Source organism: Hippocampus comes, unplaced genomic scaffold (genome assembly GCF_001891065.2).
Source record: "Hippocampus comes isolate QL1 unplaced genomic scaffold, H_comes_QL1_v1.1 scaffold26, whole genome shotgun sequence".
In the NCBI taxonomy this organism is placed as follows: Eukaryota; Metazoa; Chordata; class Actinopteri; order Syngnathiformes; family Syngnathidae; genus Hippocampus; species Hippocampus comes.
In genome coordinates, this window is record NW_017805004.1 from 227,948 (window position 1) to 242,947 (window position 15,000).

Consider the following 15,000-nt stretch of genomic DNA (forward strand, 5'->3'; position numbering starts at 1 on the left):
CGTTTCCTTGAGCGTAGCTGCAACAGAGCGATCAGATGTCAGTAAATTGGAGGAGACTGGACTGTCTCAGAGTGTTTGTTATTTATTCCTTTGTTGTGTGTATTCACAAACGAGGAAATCACAAAACAAATTCTGTAGTGGGGCTATAGAATTTATTTTGGGATTACCTCGCTTGATTTTCTGTTTTGATGCATTATTTTCAATTTTCGTAGTTTCATTGAAGGAATCGTTAATTTAGGTTTTTCCGAGGCGGTCATGAACGCCTTTTGAGTCGAACGGGAAAAAGAGAAGGCACGGAGACGGACAAAGACGTACCTGTAATTGTCGAGACTGTGAAAAAGTGTGCGTTTTTAAAAAACAACACCACAGCTCTCCTTTTTTCGGAGCTGCAACAAAAACTTAGTCAATAAAGCAGCGACACAGTTCACTGAACCAACAGCAAGTTATAACATTGTAAGCATGTCTCCAGCAAGGATTCAGGAACCATTTTGGGGTCGACATATTACCGTAATGACCATACACAAGGCGCCCCGAATTTTAAGGCGTGCTGTGAGCTTCTAAGAAAATTGAGGACTTTTCGGTGCGCCTTATAGTGCGGAAAATACGGTAACCTTTTTGCCATGATTCCGTTATCTTTGAGAGGGGCGGGGTTGGGGTTGCCAGATAACGCACAGACCGCAGAAGGATGGAACAAATGTCACGTTATGTGTTTATGAAATAGTTACTAGCTAATAGTTAATAATGAAAATAGTTCAGAACTAAGGAACATTTTATTGCAAAAGCCCAACTTTATGATCAAATTGAAATCCACGTAGTTGAAAAATAAATCAAAATACTCTCTGGTCTGTATATAATATATATACAATATAATACAGCTTTATTGATATGGAGCATTCATTCATTGTCAGAACATTCAAATACTACGTCCAAGAAATTAGAATACCATATATAAGGCGCATCGAATTATAAGGTCCACTGTCGGCTTCTGAGAAAATTGACATTTAATCCCTGAATAATACGTGTATTATATTGTATTATATGATATTATCAACATAGCTCCATCTAATGGATGCATAACGCAACCGCAGCCATTATTGTGGCATCTATTCTATGCACCTTATAATTGAAGGCGCAATCCCCACCACACTATTTGACCAATAATCAAATACCTTGGCGGACTTCCGGGGTGCTCGTTGATGGGCTCAGGAATGATCAGGAGCACACGTCTTTTGAGTCAGTAACACAGAAAAGTATTTAATCCCTAACAAATAGTCGAATACAGCATAGATCAAGCCAATTATTCTAAACAGAGCTCTGGGTCATCAACTTCTCCTAACCGCGAAGGTAGCGAGGCAGAGTGACCAAGATGCCTTTCCCTTGACCCACCTTTAACCCATGTGCTGCAGTCGATCTAAATAAGTTTATATAACGCAACATACAATTTTACAAAAATTGTAAAAGTATTATTCCTGAATATTTATTTCACTTTCAACCACTCGACATGTTCAGTGGCATCAGTGCTATACATACACATATAGTTCTTATTTTTTTCTTTGTATTTTTGCACTCTATGGACAATAAAAGCGGTATTGTGCTATGACCAAAACATAAATATAAATCTATATAAATAAAACATGAATTGGAATATTTCATATCACACACTTTTTATGCTGTGTCTTTGATTTAAAGATGACGTGATGAAGAATACGCAAAAATCTACAAAAATTGTAGAAATTGTAACATATGGGGTAACCCATGTGTTACAAACATCGTAGAAATTGCAGCACAAGGGTTACGATCAGCACCCCCTCTTCCTCAGTCACACATGAATGCAAACAGTCTCTCATTTACACTCAGAAAAACATCATTATTTGCAGTCACGCATTCCGATCCTCCAACCGAGTCATTTACAACCATGAAAACAGCACTGGAACAACAGCAAGGATTTTGTGACTATATGAAAAACGCAATACGGCAATACTAAAGTGTGCACTATGAATGCAAGTCCCTTCATAATGCAGTGCACCCTACATTTGAAAACAGTTTTAAATTAGGCCATTCATTGAGGGTGCGCCTTATACGGTGAAGCGCCTTATAGTGCGGAAAATACGGTAAGTCATATTTTAAGAATAATAATTATACATTTTATTTATAAGCGCCTTTCAAGACACCCAAGGACACTTTACAATAACAAAAACCACAATATTTGTAGGTTCAAAGGCCCTCCCATTGATTGGAAATGTTCTACAGACATACTGCATTTTTATGTACAGTATTTAAACTCAGGCTGTCACAAACTAACCTTTTTCGAACCAATCGTCGTATCGATGATTCAATCGATTACTCTGGTAATTGGTCTTGTATCACTGGCCGCTGTGTTTATTGGATTGTTTACTTACTCATATTTGGATTAATTCTTCGTCCATTCTAGTGAATGATGTGGAGGAAAGTGAGGATATGCCATCATTGGACAAACCCGGTTGGTACTCCCAAGGCAACTGGATGCACCTCCATGAACTGCTGAAGACCATGACTGGAAAACCAGAGCCCAAGGTATTCACACTGCACTGTGTTCCAAATGCAATGCTAAAGTCAACATTTTATTATCAATGTTCCCTATATTGTCTCCAATATTTGGATAAAAACTGCTTCGAATTTAGCTCTCCTCCTTTGAAGAAATCCGACCGCACCACCACTCAAAGAGGCCATATCATCAGCAGGATGCATTGTTGTCTGTCTGTTTTGTGGAAATGGGATTGGAGTTCTTCAGAAAAATCACGCACACAAATTTTGCAAAGAAATCAACTATTTTGCGGGATTTCCCACAGCTCTTGACTACTGCTTCTAAAAACAATGTGCACACAGTTTGTTTTTTTCAAATCAGTGATAAATGTATTTATCAATGCTTTTGACAATTTAAAAGCAAAATGTGAAAACTTAACTTGAATTTAAGTTCTTGTTTTATTGAGATCCTGTCCTTTCACCAGTAGATCAGAGACGTCATGCTCAAAATGTGCACCCGTCGTCGACAAGCCAAGTGTGAAAGTAAACAAAAAGCTGTAGCGTCCATTGACGAAAAAAGAGATTGGTTCACTTCTCATGTCCCATGTAATTCCGCTTCAATTCCAAGTGGCAACTCTCATTTCCAAATATGCATCCTCGCTCCGCGCTGACATTCCTCTCTCCTCATCCTGGGCTCCACCAGCCATCCATCCAGCAGTATCAACGCAGACTGTCCAACAGCGACGACATCTCGGCTGAACGAAACTGTACGAAAAATGCTGCCCGTTACAGGCGCAAAAAACACAAGCTGTCCAGCGATGACAGTCAAATATCACCGACATTCCTCCCAATCAAAATCAGTGCTGGTACACGCGTGCTGCCGAGAAGGCGCAACCACCAAGCACAAATTCTTCTCCTTTGACGAATGTCGTGATTAAAATGCTGAAAACAGTCCACATCAGGTCCACGCGAAGGACAACAAACATCATATGATCAAACAAAAGACAAAAACAACAAAAAGCAAAGCTCTTGAAGAGCTCTTGCCAACGGCTGCCAAAGTCATCGCTATGTTTGATTGTTTTTTTTCACATTGGCAAATAAGAAAATCAACACAAATTCAAAATTCAAACCACGCTCACTTGATTTCACCTTCTGTTTGAGGAAAAAAAAAAGACGACGTCTTTCATGAGATGTAAATCATTGAGTGTCGTATGCCTGCAGCTCAATTCATGGAATGTGACTTGTTTGAACTTGCTTGCGGTCTTTCAGGTGCTATCATGTGCCAGATGTCTTTTCACATTTCCATGTCCTTTTTTTTTTTTTTGCTGACCCTGTAGGTTGTGTATTTTGGAGATAGCATGAGGTCGGACATGTTTCCTGCTAGCAGCTTTGGAAAGTGGGAAACAGTGATGATTGTGGAGGAAATGGAGGGGGAGGGTGTCCCCAAGAGTGATGCAGCAAAATCAAATGAGGCCCAAGTGGAGCCACAGGAGAAAAAGGGAAAATTTGAGGTATGGTCTCTTATTTTCATGTCATCGCTTGCCATATATCAAGTCAAGTCAAGTACAACTTTATTGTCAAATATGCATACAGCACAGATAAAATTTCCTCCCACTTAAACAGACAACAGACAAGAGGAGCCGCTGCGGGTGCCTGCGCTGCCGTCAAAACAACACTTAACATAAAATGACAAAATAATACAACACAACACATAAAACATATACTGTATATATAATCAGTTCAGAAATCAATTCAGATTGATTTGTGTTGCAAGAGTCTTCCTGAATTTAAGTTTGCATTTTCAGGTTTTTTTTTTTTTTTTTTTTTGGTTGGAAACATACTGCACAAGTTCGTCAGAATGACCAAAAGAAAGATTAGAACCCCTTCTTCCATCATGAAAAAAAAGACTTCTATCTTTTTCCGTTTTTTTTTTTTTTACCAGTCAGCATCTGAATATAGCAACATTTTATCAAAATTCAAATTTTTGGCGAAAAAAAAACCGAGACGAGCTTTTTTTGTAAAATTATTTCAAGTATACGGTACCTTAGACTTTAACCCTTCTTTTTTCCTACTTTTTTTTTTATCAGTTCAAATATCGAAATAATTTCCTTCAGCAAAGCAACATAAACAACACGACCAAAAGGGCTTTTCGTTGCAAACGAACCGTTGATTTTTCACATACGATTGAACTGAAGTATGGACAGGAGTGATTGAGTTGAGTGTGTGACTGCGTGCATGTGCGCTTATGTTCGCACGTCCTGGACCCTACAAATTACACACATACACACACACACACACACACACACACACACACACACACACACACACACACACACACACACACACGCACAGAAACCGTGTGGGTGTGGGGGCGTGCGTGCGTGCACGTGTGTGGTATCAAGAACAAAACATTTCCTTGTTTCACACCACATTCTACTTTGTTGCCTTGCCGCAAGCAAACCCGGCATTTTCTTTGCGGTCTAGCCTTTTTAGTGGTGGCAGCTTGTCGGTTTGAAGGAGTTGCAGGAAGTCAGCTGGCTGGTCAGAATCCAGCCATGCAGGCACTGTTTATGGGTTGCTGTGAAGTGGATGGTTTTTGATTGCCAGCCCGAATGATCCCCATCACTTCCACATGCATGACAAGTAAATTATAAAAAACAGAAACAATTGGAGCATGTGATATATTTTAATGTTGCAGTCTGAAATGAATACTTTTATTCACCTTTACACCAACACAAGGGGGGGTCGCCTGGATGCGCAATCTACAATAACCATTTTTTTTTTCTTATTGTTGCCATATTTTTGCTATTGTCGCTGATTGTGACATTTCTCCATCTCTTCGTCTCTCTGACGCACCCACATGCGGCTTACATTTGCTCGTTCTCTCTCTCTCTTTCTCTCTCTCTCTCACACACACACATCTTTCATTTATTCCTTATTTCTCAGAATACAATTTACTGAATAAATGAAATGGGCAGCAGTGGTTTTTGCAGGGCTGACAGATGTCTTTTTTTTTATTTATTTATTTTTTGCACCAATGCCAATAACAAAGAATGAAACTAGGCAAGTCCGACTACTGCACATAAAAGCCGCATTTATTCGTCCACATATGGAAGAAGCGTGAGCGACGAAGGGGAACTTGCCAGCCAGGTAGCGCATACCTACTCGTTCCCAAGGGCGAAGGCTCTCCTGCTGCTTCCTTTTCATCTCTCACCAGACATACGTGGATCCGGCTGGATCCAGCACATATCCAGCATCTTCATCGCTATGATCCGGGGAAGTTTCAGGGGGAACGCACAGTGAGGCATGGCTGCGGTACCCATGAGGAAGGCCACATGATGGCTGCTTGTTACGTTTTTTTGAAATGACGTGTCTTTCTCTCAACCAAAGCCACTTGATCACCATCATCATGTTGAGACAGGAGCTTTATTTTTTGACCCCCCTGCCCCCACCCAAAACAACCCCTCGAGGATCAGCTGTCCAGCTTTATCCATATTTAGTCTTTTTGTTTTTTCCACATGCATGCCCAGTCTACACAGGCTGGTTCTCCACCATCTTGCGTGTACTTCTTCTGGGACATAATTCTGGCTGATTTCACAACCTCTGTCATCTGCTGGCCATTTAAAAAAAAATGATTCACACTGCAGTCAAGCCTGATCCTTCAGTCAGAAGTTGCGTCAGACCTTCCAGTACACTCTAGTGGGGGGGCAGGGGCGACGTGAGATGTGTTTATACACGCATATTTTGAAAGACACACACATCCATATATATATATATATGTATATGTATATGTATATATGTATATATGTATATGGATGTATATATGTATATGGATGTATATATATTTATTTATTTATTTATTTATGTGTGTGTGTGTGTGTGTGTGTGTCGTGGATTAAATGGGTTAATCAGATTATATTGTAGTTATGTGAAACAATTTTGTCCATATCACGCACACCTAGAATTGATATAGAACCATTTAAAACAATTTAAAACATTTAAAACCGTTGAGAGTAAAATGCTTTGGTAATCATTGCTGCGATGGGAGCACGTTTATTAAAGTGCTTTTTTTGTCCAAAATATACATTTGCATTTTCACATCCCTGATGTTCGCAAATTATTTAGATTTAAACAAGGGCGGAAAAAATGTATGCTCCAAATTTTGGGGGTTCTCCAGTTAGTCTGTAAATGAAGAGATAAATGAATTGTCAAATGTCTTATCGTTTGCATGTTGTCTCAACAGGAAAGCATGAAGTCACCTTCCACGATGTCTAACCAGTGGGGTTCCTACTTTGTTGATGTACATAAAAGTGGTGGAGAAGACGAGGAGATCCAGAAACTGACCTGGTGCTGTCACTGCATTCACAAATACAGCACCATGGCCATTCCTAGTGTTGAGCACATAGCAAGTAAGTCTCAGCAAGAAAAATGGCTGCAGACAGTAGTCTCAATCTGTAGTGGCCTCAGAAAAGCAGCCATTGTCAAAACTTCATCCATTTAGTTAGCAGTATAACACCTTTGTAATTATCCAATATTTGTTTTAGGTCGTCTTTAATTCTTAACAAGTGTAAATTCATGTTAAAACTAATATGAATGTTTTTTTTTTCAACAAACAAAAAAACATTTTTGGGAACACACTCTAACTTAACCAGGGTTCTGCAATACATTCACAGCCACAACGTAACTGTGTCGGGCCAACCAAAATTCTCAGACGCAATTGGGCCAGCACAAATTTCATGAATAAATACGATGAAATGAATGCCAACCAATCAGTATTTCATATTTGAAAAATTTGGCGCTCCTGAGGTCCAGCGAGGAGGCCGATGCTACAGCTTAGTGTGCCACGTTTGACACGAAGCTAATGCTTATGGATTAAAATCTAACACTGTATATGAATTACAATTAAGCTGACGAAAAACCCTCTGCGAACGCATTGTTTGCCACCTTGGTGACTTTTTAAAGTAAACAGACGAGACCTGACAGAAAGTGCACGTAAGATGCTCATTTCCTCATGATCTTTTTAGTCAGCCATGGCAAGGCTAACCGTTTTGTGATCTTTTAAGAGGTTAAAGTGGCCCTACAGGAAGTAGAGATGTCAACATATAGTTTGGGATAGATTGATCTCCATTGTTATGATATTATTAGCGATGTATTTACAATGACTTGGAACGGACAAAGAGTCTCACATGCGGCACCTCACACCTGACGCTCGCCCGCTAATCACCCACCTGTAGCTCATCAGCTCGTTTGATCTGGGATAAATTGGCTCCCGAACCAGTCCTCAGTGCAAGTTTGTGCCTTGTCGCGTGTTTGGGGTCACATCCAAAGCAATGAGACCAAACGAGCTGATGAGCTACAGGTTGGTGATTAGCGGGTGAGCCTCAGGTGTGAGGGTGCAGTGCACCCTGGCTGAGAAGGCTGCCTGGCTGGCCCCTCCCTAACAATCCTGTGCCTCTAATTTGATGTAGAAGAATTTACTGTGCCCAAGGAAAAACAACCAATTACATTCGATTCGATTAGAAAACCTTTATTAGTCTCGCAATGGAGAAATTCCCAATTCACAGCAGCAAAGTTATGAAAGAAAGAAGTAGAAGAACAAAATATGCGAGCTGCTGGAAAGGCAGCCACTCTCGCGGCGCCATCTTGAAGTCAAAATAACAAAATAACAACACAACACATTAGACACAGAGAGTCGTGCAATCTTAATCACTTTTCCTGCATACACTTTGTTGTTTGAAGCAGTTATAGATGAAAGAGGAGAGGATCAAAGTGTCACAGACAGAGGAATGACTTGCATGTCAGTCGTTTTTCACGTTGATGTGGGCACACACAACATGGGCGCAACTTTGCTTACTTACAAAAAAACGATAATGTTTGGTGTTATATAGTAACACTTTGTTATGGTTAAAGGGATTTTCTGAGGTAAAAACAGGTCAACCTTTGTAAAACAGGTCCTTGGTCTGTAATCTCATTTAAAAACATCTAAAGGAGTTCACTCCTCGCTATGTCAACATATGTGATTCACTGTTGTTCCTATGAATTATTTACTCTCCGTTTTTGATAGTAGTAAGACTTTACAGCTGTAGGTAGCCTGCACATGTGTTGAATAACTTTTCAAACTTATCCTCCTCATAGATCTCCCTCTGGATTACAAGTTTCCCAGGTTTTCTCCAGATAAACCATGCACAAATGGATACTTTCCGAGGCCCCCGGATTCTTTGCTCAAGCGATGCAAAATTCTGACCTGAAAAGCAAAAAAAAGGACTCATCCTTTCGCTGTGTGGTCTGTGCCTCCACTTAATCCCGTAATTCTCTTCCAACCCCAAACCATTTGTGGAGCACAAATTACCCCGTCCTCATCACTGAACCATTCAGAAATCTTGTTGAATGTAATATAAGATACAGTATCTGTCTGTAATCAGGTCTCTCTTTGGATATTGTTTTGTAGTTTAGTGTCCATGTGAGAATACAACCCAGTGTGGGTGTGTGTCTGACTACAGTAGTACCTTGACTTACGAGTTTGTTTTCCGTGACCACACTTGAAATTCAAATCCCTTGTATCTCAAATCATCTTTTCCCATTGAATTCAGGGAAAGCTGTTCATGCTTTCCTGCCCTGCGAAAAACACTGATAGTTTTTTTTCAAAGTGAAAAAAAAAATTACTGTACAGTATTGTAACATACTGTAATAACATAATGTGCAAATATGTTAATTAATTGGTTTAATTCATTTCTAATGGTGTGCACGCCTTAGCCACCAGCAGGCAGTACAATGCATAAATAATACAAACTAAAAAAATGGTCACAGCTAAAGCTCGGTAAGATGCAGTATTTTTCGTTATTCTTTTTGCGCAGCATAAAAAAATATATATCAGTGAGTATTTTTCATTTTCATCTGCATGTCTTGCTGCACCATTTATGTTCAAAGATCCATTGTTTAAAGCAGGGGTGGCCAACCCGCGGCTCGCGAGCCGCATGCGGCTCTTTGGCTGGTTCAATGCGGCTCCCGGGCTCTCACACGACAAGCGTCGCAAACGCCTCGGCAGCGGCGATGCCATTCAGACAAGGCGCCAACTTCACAGAACATACTCCGTCAGCCTATCATCAATCCCGTTACTTTATTGACATAGAGAGCAACCAATCAGATGACTGCATCACCGCTCATGCGCAAACAACGGCGCTAAGTGCTAAGCTAGTCAGCGAATTACCTCTGATTTTAAGGCAGGGGTGCCCAATACGTCGATCAGAATCGACCGGGAGCCAGCGAACTGGTCCCAAGTCGACCGTAAGGGGTGGGAGGAGCAAATGGGTGGGGGGGAAAAAATGATTTGTTTATTTGTATCTTTAGCTTTCATTCATTTTCGGCCCATTCCGACTGTTGCTCATCGTGTTGTGCGTGCATATGTGCGCGAGTGCACTGGTGGGCACCCGTTTGAGTGCGAGCGCGTGCGTGTGTGTGTGTGTGTGCGTGTGCGCGTGCGCGTGTATGCTTGCACGTGCGCGATCGAGTCGTTCGTGAGAAGTTGGTCGCTTCGAAAGTCGATCTTTGGCCAAAAAAGTGTGTGTGTGCGTGTGTGAGGAAGGGTATGATGTGGCTCTTTGCAGTAACTCAGTAAAAAAATTGGCTCTTCGTCTCTGACTGGTTGGCCACCCCTGGTTTAAAGGTTTACAACTACTGCAACATTGATGCTAGTTTGGTAGCCGGTCTGTGGCATTTTGCATTGTGGGTTAGCATTTAGCTAGCAGGCTCCAAAGGGACAATATTTGTTGTATGAGTTGTTGTTAGCCCAACAAACACACACACACACACACACACACACACACACACACACACACACACACACATCATTACGTCCATCACCCAGTGAAAATATTGTCCGAACATTGGCTCTTATCTCAAAAAACTCGTAAGTTGGGTGTCAAATAAGTCAAGGAACCACTGTATGTGTATCTATTTCCAAAGTGTAATTAGTTGTGGGAAATGTTGTAATGTATTAAATAGGATCGTTCTTTCATTTTTTTTTTCTTGTTAGATTGTTTTAACAACTGTAAAATTGATGTAATAAATGAGATGTGAGTACCTCAATGATGTGTTCCCTTACGCACAACCCAGGTTGTCTGCAAGTGGTTTTGTTTCAGAAGTACATGTGCCATCACTGTCATTTTGAAGTGTTCTTACAATTAATGTTTTGGTGTATGAATTTTCGTAAATTTTCAAAATGAGTTGCAAGTCTGTTGCGGTCGGGAAGTTTTGTGGAAAATGTAAATCTTAAGGTGCGAAAGTGTTATTCAAAGGATGTACTATGCCGTTTCAATAAAAGATATTGAATGTTTAAAAAAAAAGATTACTTCCTGTATCCTACCCATTCTGAATAATATCTTTGTTTAAGGGACATAGTGGAGAATTTTTGTATTTTTCAAGGTTCATAAATAACATGCAAAAAAAAATAAAAATATTACAAGGCTTGCGCCTCATCTTATCGGAGGCTGCCATTTTTGGCCGCCACCTTTCTGCTATGGATATCCGAAGTGGACAAACTTAGCGATCATAACTCCTCAACATCATGACTCCCGCATGTGTAACAGATGCAATGCACTCACGTCATCACTTGAGGCAATATGAGAAGATGTTTGCAATAACATTTTGCTTGGAAGAAATCGGTGGTATAATAAGTGTCATCTCTCTCTAGGCACCATCGTGCGTGTGCTTCAAATTGCAGATGCTTCGAACTCACATTGTCACATTCGATTAGTTCACGAGACAGCAAGTGCATTTTTCACATTGTCCCTTTAAAGCGGTGTTTTAACTTTTTGGGTACATACCGTGAGACTGCAGATGGTCACGACGTTGCGACCATGTAAGTACAGTACATGTAAGAAGAAAAGGATGTTGCGTACTTTATAAAATCAAAAGGTGGCAACCCGGTCAGAAACGTCTACACCAGGGGTGCCCAAACTTTTTTGACCAAAGATCTACTTTTTGATCAACCAACCTCCCGTGATCGACCCGTTACCACGCACGCGCGCATACGCACGCGCGCACGTCCACACGCATGCCATGATGAGCAATAGCCTGACGCTGAGGCATGCAACGCACTTCGGCAGCCTGTTAACGATCGTAGCTCACGTGTACCGTTTTAAAGTGCTTCTCTCGGCCCTCCAACTTCCCATTTTTTTGCCCGTCCCCTTGGTGAATTGTACAAAACAAACTCTGAATGAGAATAATGATAACGATAAAAGATATAGCGCAACAACTCTGATCACAAGCTGCAACTGCAGATTGCTGAGCGCGAACAACTTCCGGTGACGCAGTCACACATCACCATAGGTTAAAGATGACCTGCTTTATTTTATTTTCTTTTTAAAATACTTTTTTGTGACTGATAGAATGATTTGGGTGCAGTGTGCATTAACACGAAAAATATATTACCGGTACTAACATGCACAGAGACGCAAATGTTTGTTTGTTTTTTTTCCCCTCTACACCCCTCGGATCGACTTGGGACCAGTTCTTGATCTATTGGTCGATCGCAATCGACGTAATGGGCACCCCTGGTCTACACCCATGCATTTGTAGTTCCAAGAAATATTTTCTTCATCAATGACTGTTTGATATACTCTTTACACACTTCACCCACTTCACCCCAGTTCCTACCAAGTCCTTTTTGTTCACGAAAAATCATCCAGCTGTCATTTTAACCCCTTCAGGGACAGCGGTTACGACAGTGGACAGCCTACCACGTTATCAGGTTACAGGTCGTCATTATTGGTGCAGGGTTAAAAGGGTTAAAAGAGTTGACGATTTCTCAATTTTGTTTCGATTGCACTACAACTTGATTTCCTCTTTCAGTAGTTGTCTTCTTGCACAGTCTCTGAATGCATGAGCTTTTTATCTTCACTGCCTTGCCACTCACTCTTGTCAGTCTCTGGGGTCTATATTTGTGCTTTGTGTAAATCTGGCGCAGAATTTGCTCTAGCTGTGTGTGGGGTTCCCTTGGTGTTGGTATTTTAACAGATCAGTGCATATCCATTCATTCATTCATTCATCCATCCATTTCCTAATCTGCTTATCCTCACAAGGGTCACGGGTGTGTTGGAGCCTATCCCAGCTGTCTTCGGGCAGTAGGTGGGGTACAACCTGAACTGGTTGCCAACCAATTGCAGGGCACGCAAAGACGAAGAACCATTCGCGGTTAAAATCAACCTAGGGACAATTTAGAGCGTTCAATCAACCTACCATGGAATATGGGAGGAAACCAGAGTGAGTACCCAGAGAAAACCCACGCAGGCACGGGGAGGACATGCAAACTCCACACAGGAAGGCCAGGGCCGGATTCAAACCCTCTGAACTGTGAAACGGGTGTTCTAACCCGTTCTATCCTCACGAGGGTCGTGGGCGTCCTGTAGCCTATCACAGGCCTCTTTGTGCAGTGGGTGGGGTACACCCCAAACTGGTTGCCAGCCAATCAACAACCATTCACACTCACTTCTAGGGACAATTTAGAGTCTTCAATTCACCAACCATGCACACAAACCCAATTCCATTGATGTTGGAACGCTATGGTAAACCCCTTGTGCTGCAATTTCTACGATGTTTGTAACACATGGGTTACCCCATATGTTACAATTTCTACAATTTTTGTAGATTTTTGCGTATTCTTCATCACGTCATCTTTAAATCAAAGACACAGCATAAAAAGTGTGTGATATGAAATATTCCAATTCATGTTTTATTTATGTAGATTTATATTTATGTTTTGGTCATAGCACAATACCGCTTTTATTGTCCATAGAGGGCAAAAATACAAAGAAAAAAATAAGAACTATATGTGTATGTATAGCACTGATGCCACTGAACATGTCGAGTGGTTGAAATTGAAATAAATATTCAGGAATAATACTTTGACAATTTTTGTAAAATTGTATGTTGCGTTATATAAACTTATTTACATCGACTGCAGCACATGGGTTACATAGCGTAAACAGAATGCAATGATTTGGAAATAAGCTTCAACCTATATTTAATTGAGTCCACAACAAAGACAAGTAATGTTCAAACTGATAACCATGATGGTTGTTAGCAATTAAAAATAATTTTATGGCTGCAACACGTTCCAACAAAGCTGGAACAGGTGGCAAAAAAAAAAGAAATGCTCATCAAACACCTGTTTGGAACATCCCGCAAGTGAACAGGACAACTGGGAACAGGTGGGTGCCATTTGTGGGTATAAAAAAAGCTTCCCTGAAATGCTCAGTCATTCACAATCAAAGATGGGGCGAGGTTCACCTTTTTGTAAACAAATGCGTGAGAAAAAAGTCCATCATGTTTAAAAACAATGTTCTCCAATGTACAATTGCGACGAATTGAGGGATGTCATCATGTAGATCACTGGTGTCAAAGTCAAGGCCCGGGGGCCAGATCTGGCCCGCCACGTCATTTTTATGTGGCCCGCAGGAGCAAATCATGTGTGTCAACTTTCATGATCCTTGCTGAAATCTGGACCGAAATTTCAAATTGTCATGGGTAATAAATAACGTTGAGATTTTGCATCAGCCCCATGAGGGAAGCCATAACTTCGAAGTGGCCCGCGACAAAAACTTAGTTTGACACCCCTGATGTATATGGTCCATATCATCAAAAGATTGTGAGAATCTAGAAAAAAATCACGATATGATATCACCACATGGGCTCAGGAAGACTTCAGAAAACTAATGTCAGTAGATACAGTTTGGCGCAACATCCATAAATCCATCTTAAAAGTCTAAACTCTGCTCTGCAAAGCAAAAACCATTCATCAACAACACCCAGAAACACCGCCGGCTTCTCTGGACCTGAGCTCATCTGAGATAGGCTGATGCAGAGTGTAAAAGTGTGGTCAGACGAGTCCACACTTCAAATTGTTTTTGGAAATTACAAACGTCATATACTCCAGGCCAAAGAGGAAAACAACCATCTGAACTGTTATGGATGCGAAGCTCAAAAGCTAGCATCTGTGATGGCATGGGGCTGTGTTAGTGCCAAGGGCACATGTAACTTACACATCTGTGAACGCATCATTAATGCTGAAAGGTACATACAAGTTCTGGAGAAACATATGCTGCCATCCAAACAACATCTTTCTCATAGACGCCCGTGCTCATTTCAGCAAGACAATGCTAAACCACATTCTGGACTTGTTACAACAGTGTGGCTTCATCGTAAGAGTGTGAGTACTCGACTGGACTGTCTCGACCTGTTTCCCATTGAAAATGTGTGGTGGATTATGAAGCGTAACGACAGTGGAGACCCCCGAACTGTTGAACAGCTGGAAATGTACATCAAGCAAAATTGGAAAAAAAAAATCCACCTACAAAAGAAAAGGGTGATGCAACACAGCGGAAAACATGAGCCTGTCGTATCTTTTTTTTAATTTGTTGCAGCCATAAAATTCTTAAGTGAATGATAATTTGCTAACGCGGCACGTTGGTTGACTGGTTCGACTTGGTAGGTTGATTGAAT

The 15,000-nt window shown here is 41.0% G+C and overlaps 1 protein-coding gene across 2 annotated transcripts in view; it reads left to right on the forward strand.

Annotated features, from left to right (window-relative positions):
- The window catches only part of nt5dc1 (5'-nucleotidase domain containing 1), a 20,483-nt gene extending 11,720 nt beyond the window's left edge, over positions 1–8,763 (forward strand). The window contains exons 10-13 of one of the 2 annotated variants that reach the window (XM_019859179.1): positions 2,432–2,553; positions 3,840–4,013; positions 6,746–6,911; positions 8,638–8,763. In XM_019859179.1, the coding sequence (XP_019714738.1) occupies positions 2,432–2,553; positions 3,840–4,013; positions 6,746–6,911; positions 8,638–8,750 (575 nt within the window). In that variant the 3' untranslated portion in view covers positions 8,751–8,763. Of the gene's footprint in view, positions 1–2,431; positions 2,554–3,839; positions 4,056–4,241; positions 4,380–6,745; positions 6,912–8,637 lie in introns of those variants that run through there. The other variant, XM_019859185.1, reaches the window with a different exon arrangement.
- The last annotated feature ends 6,237 nt before the right edge of the window (positions 8,764–15,000 follow it).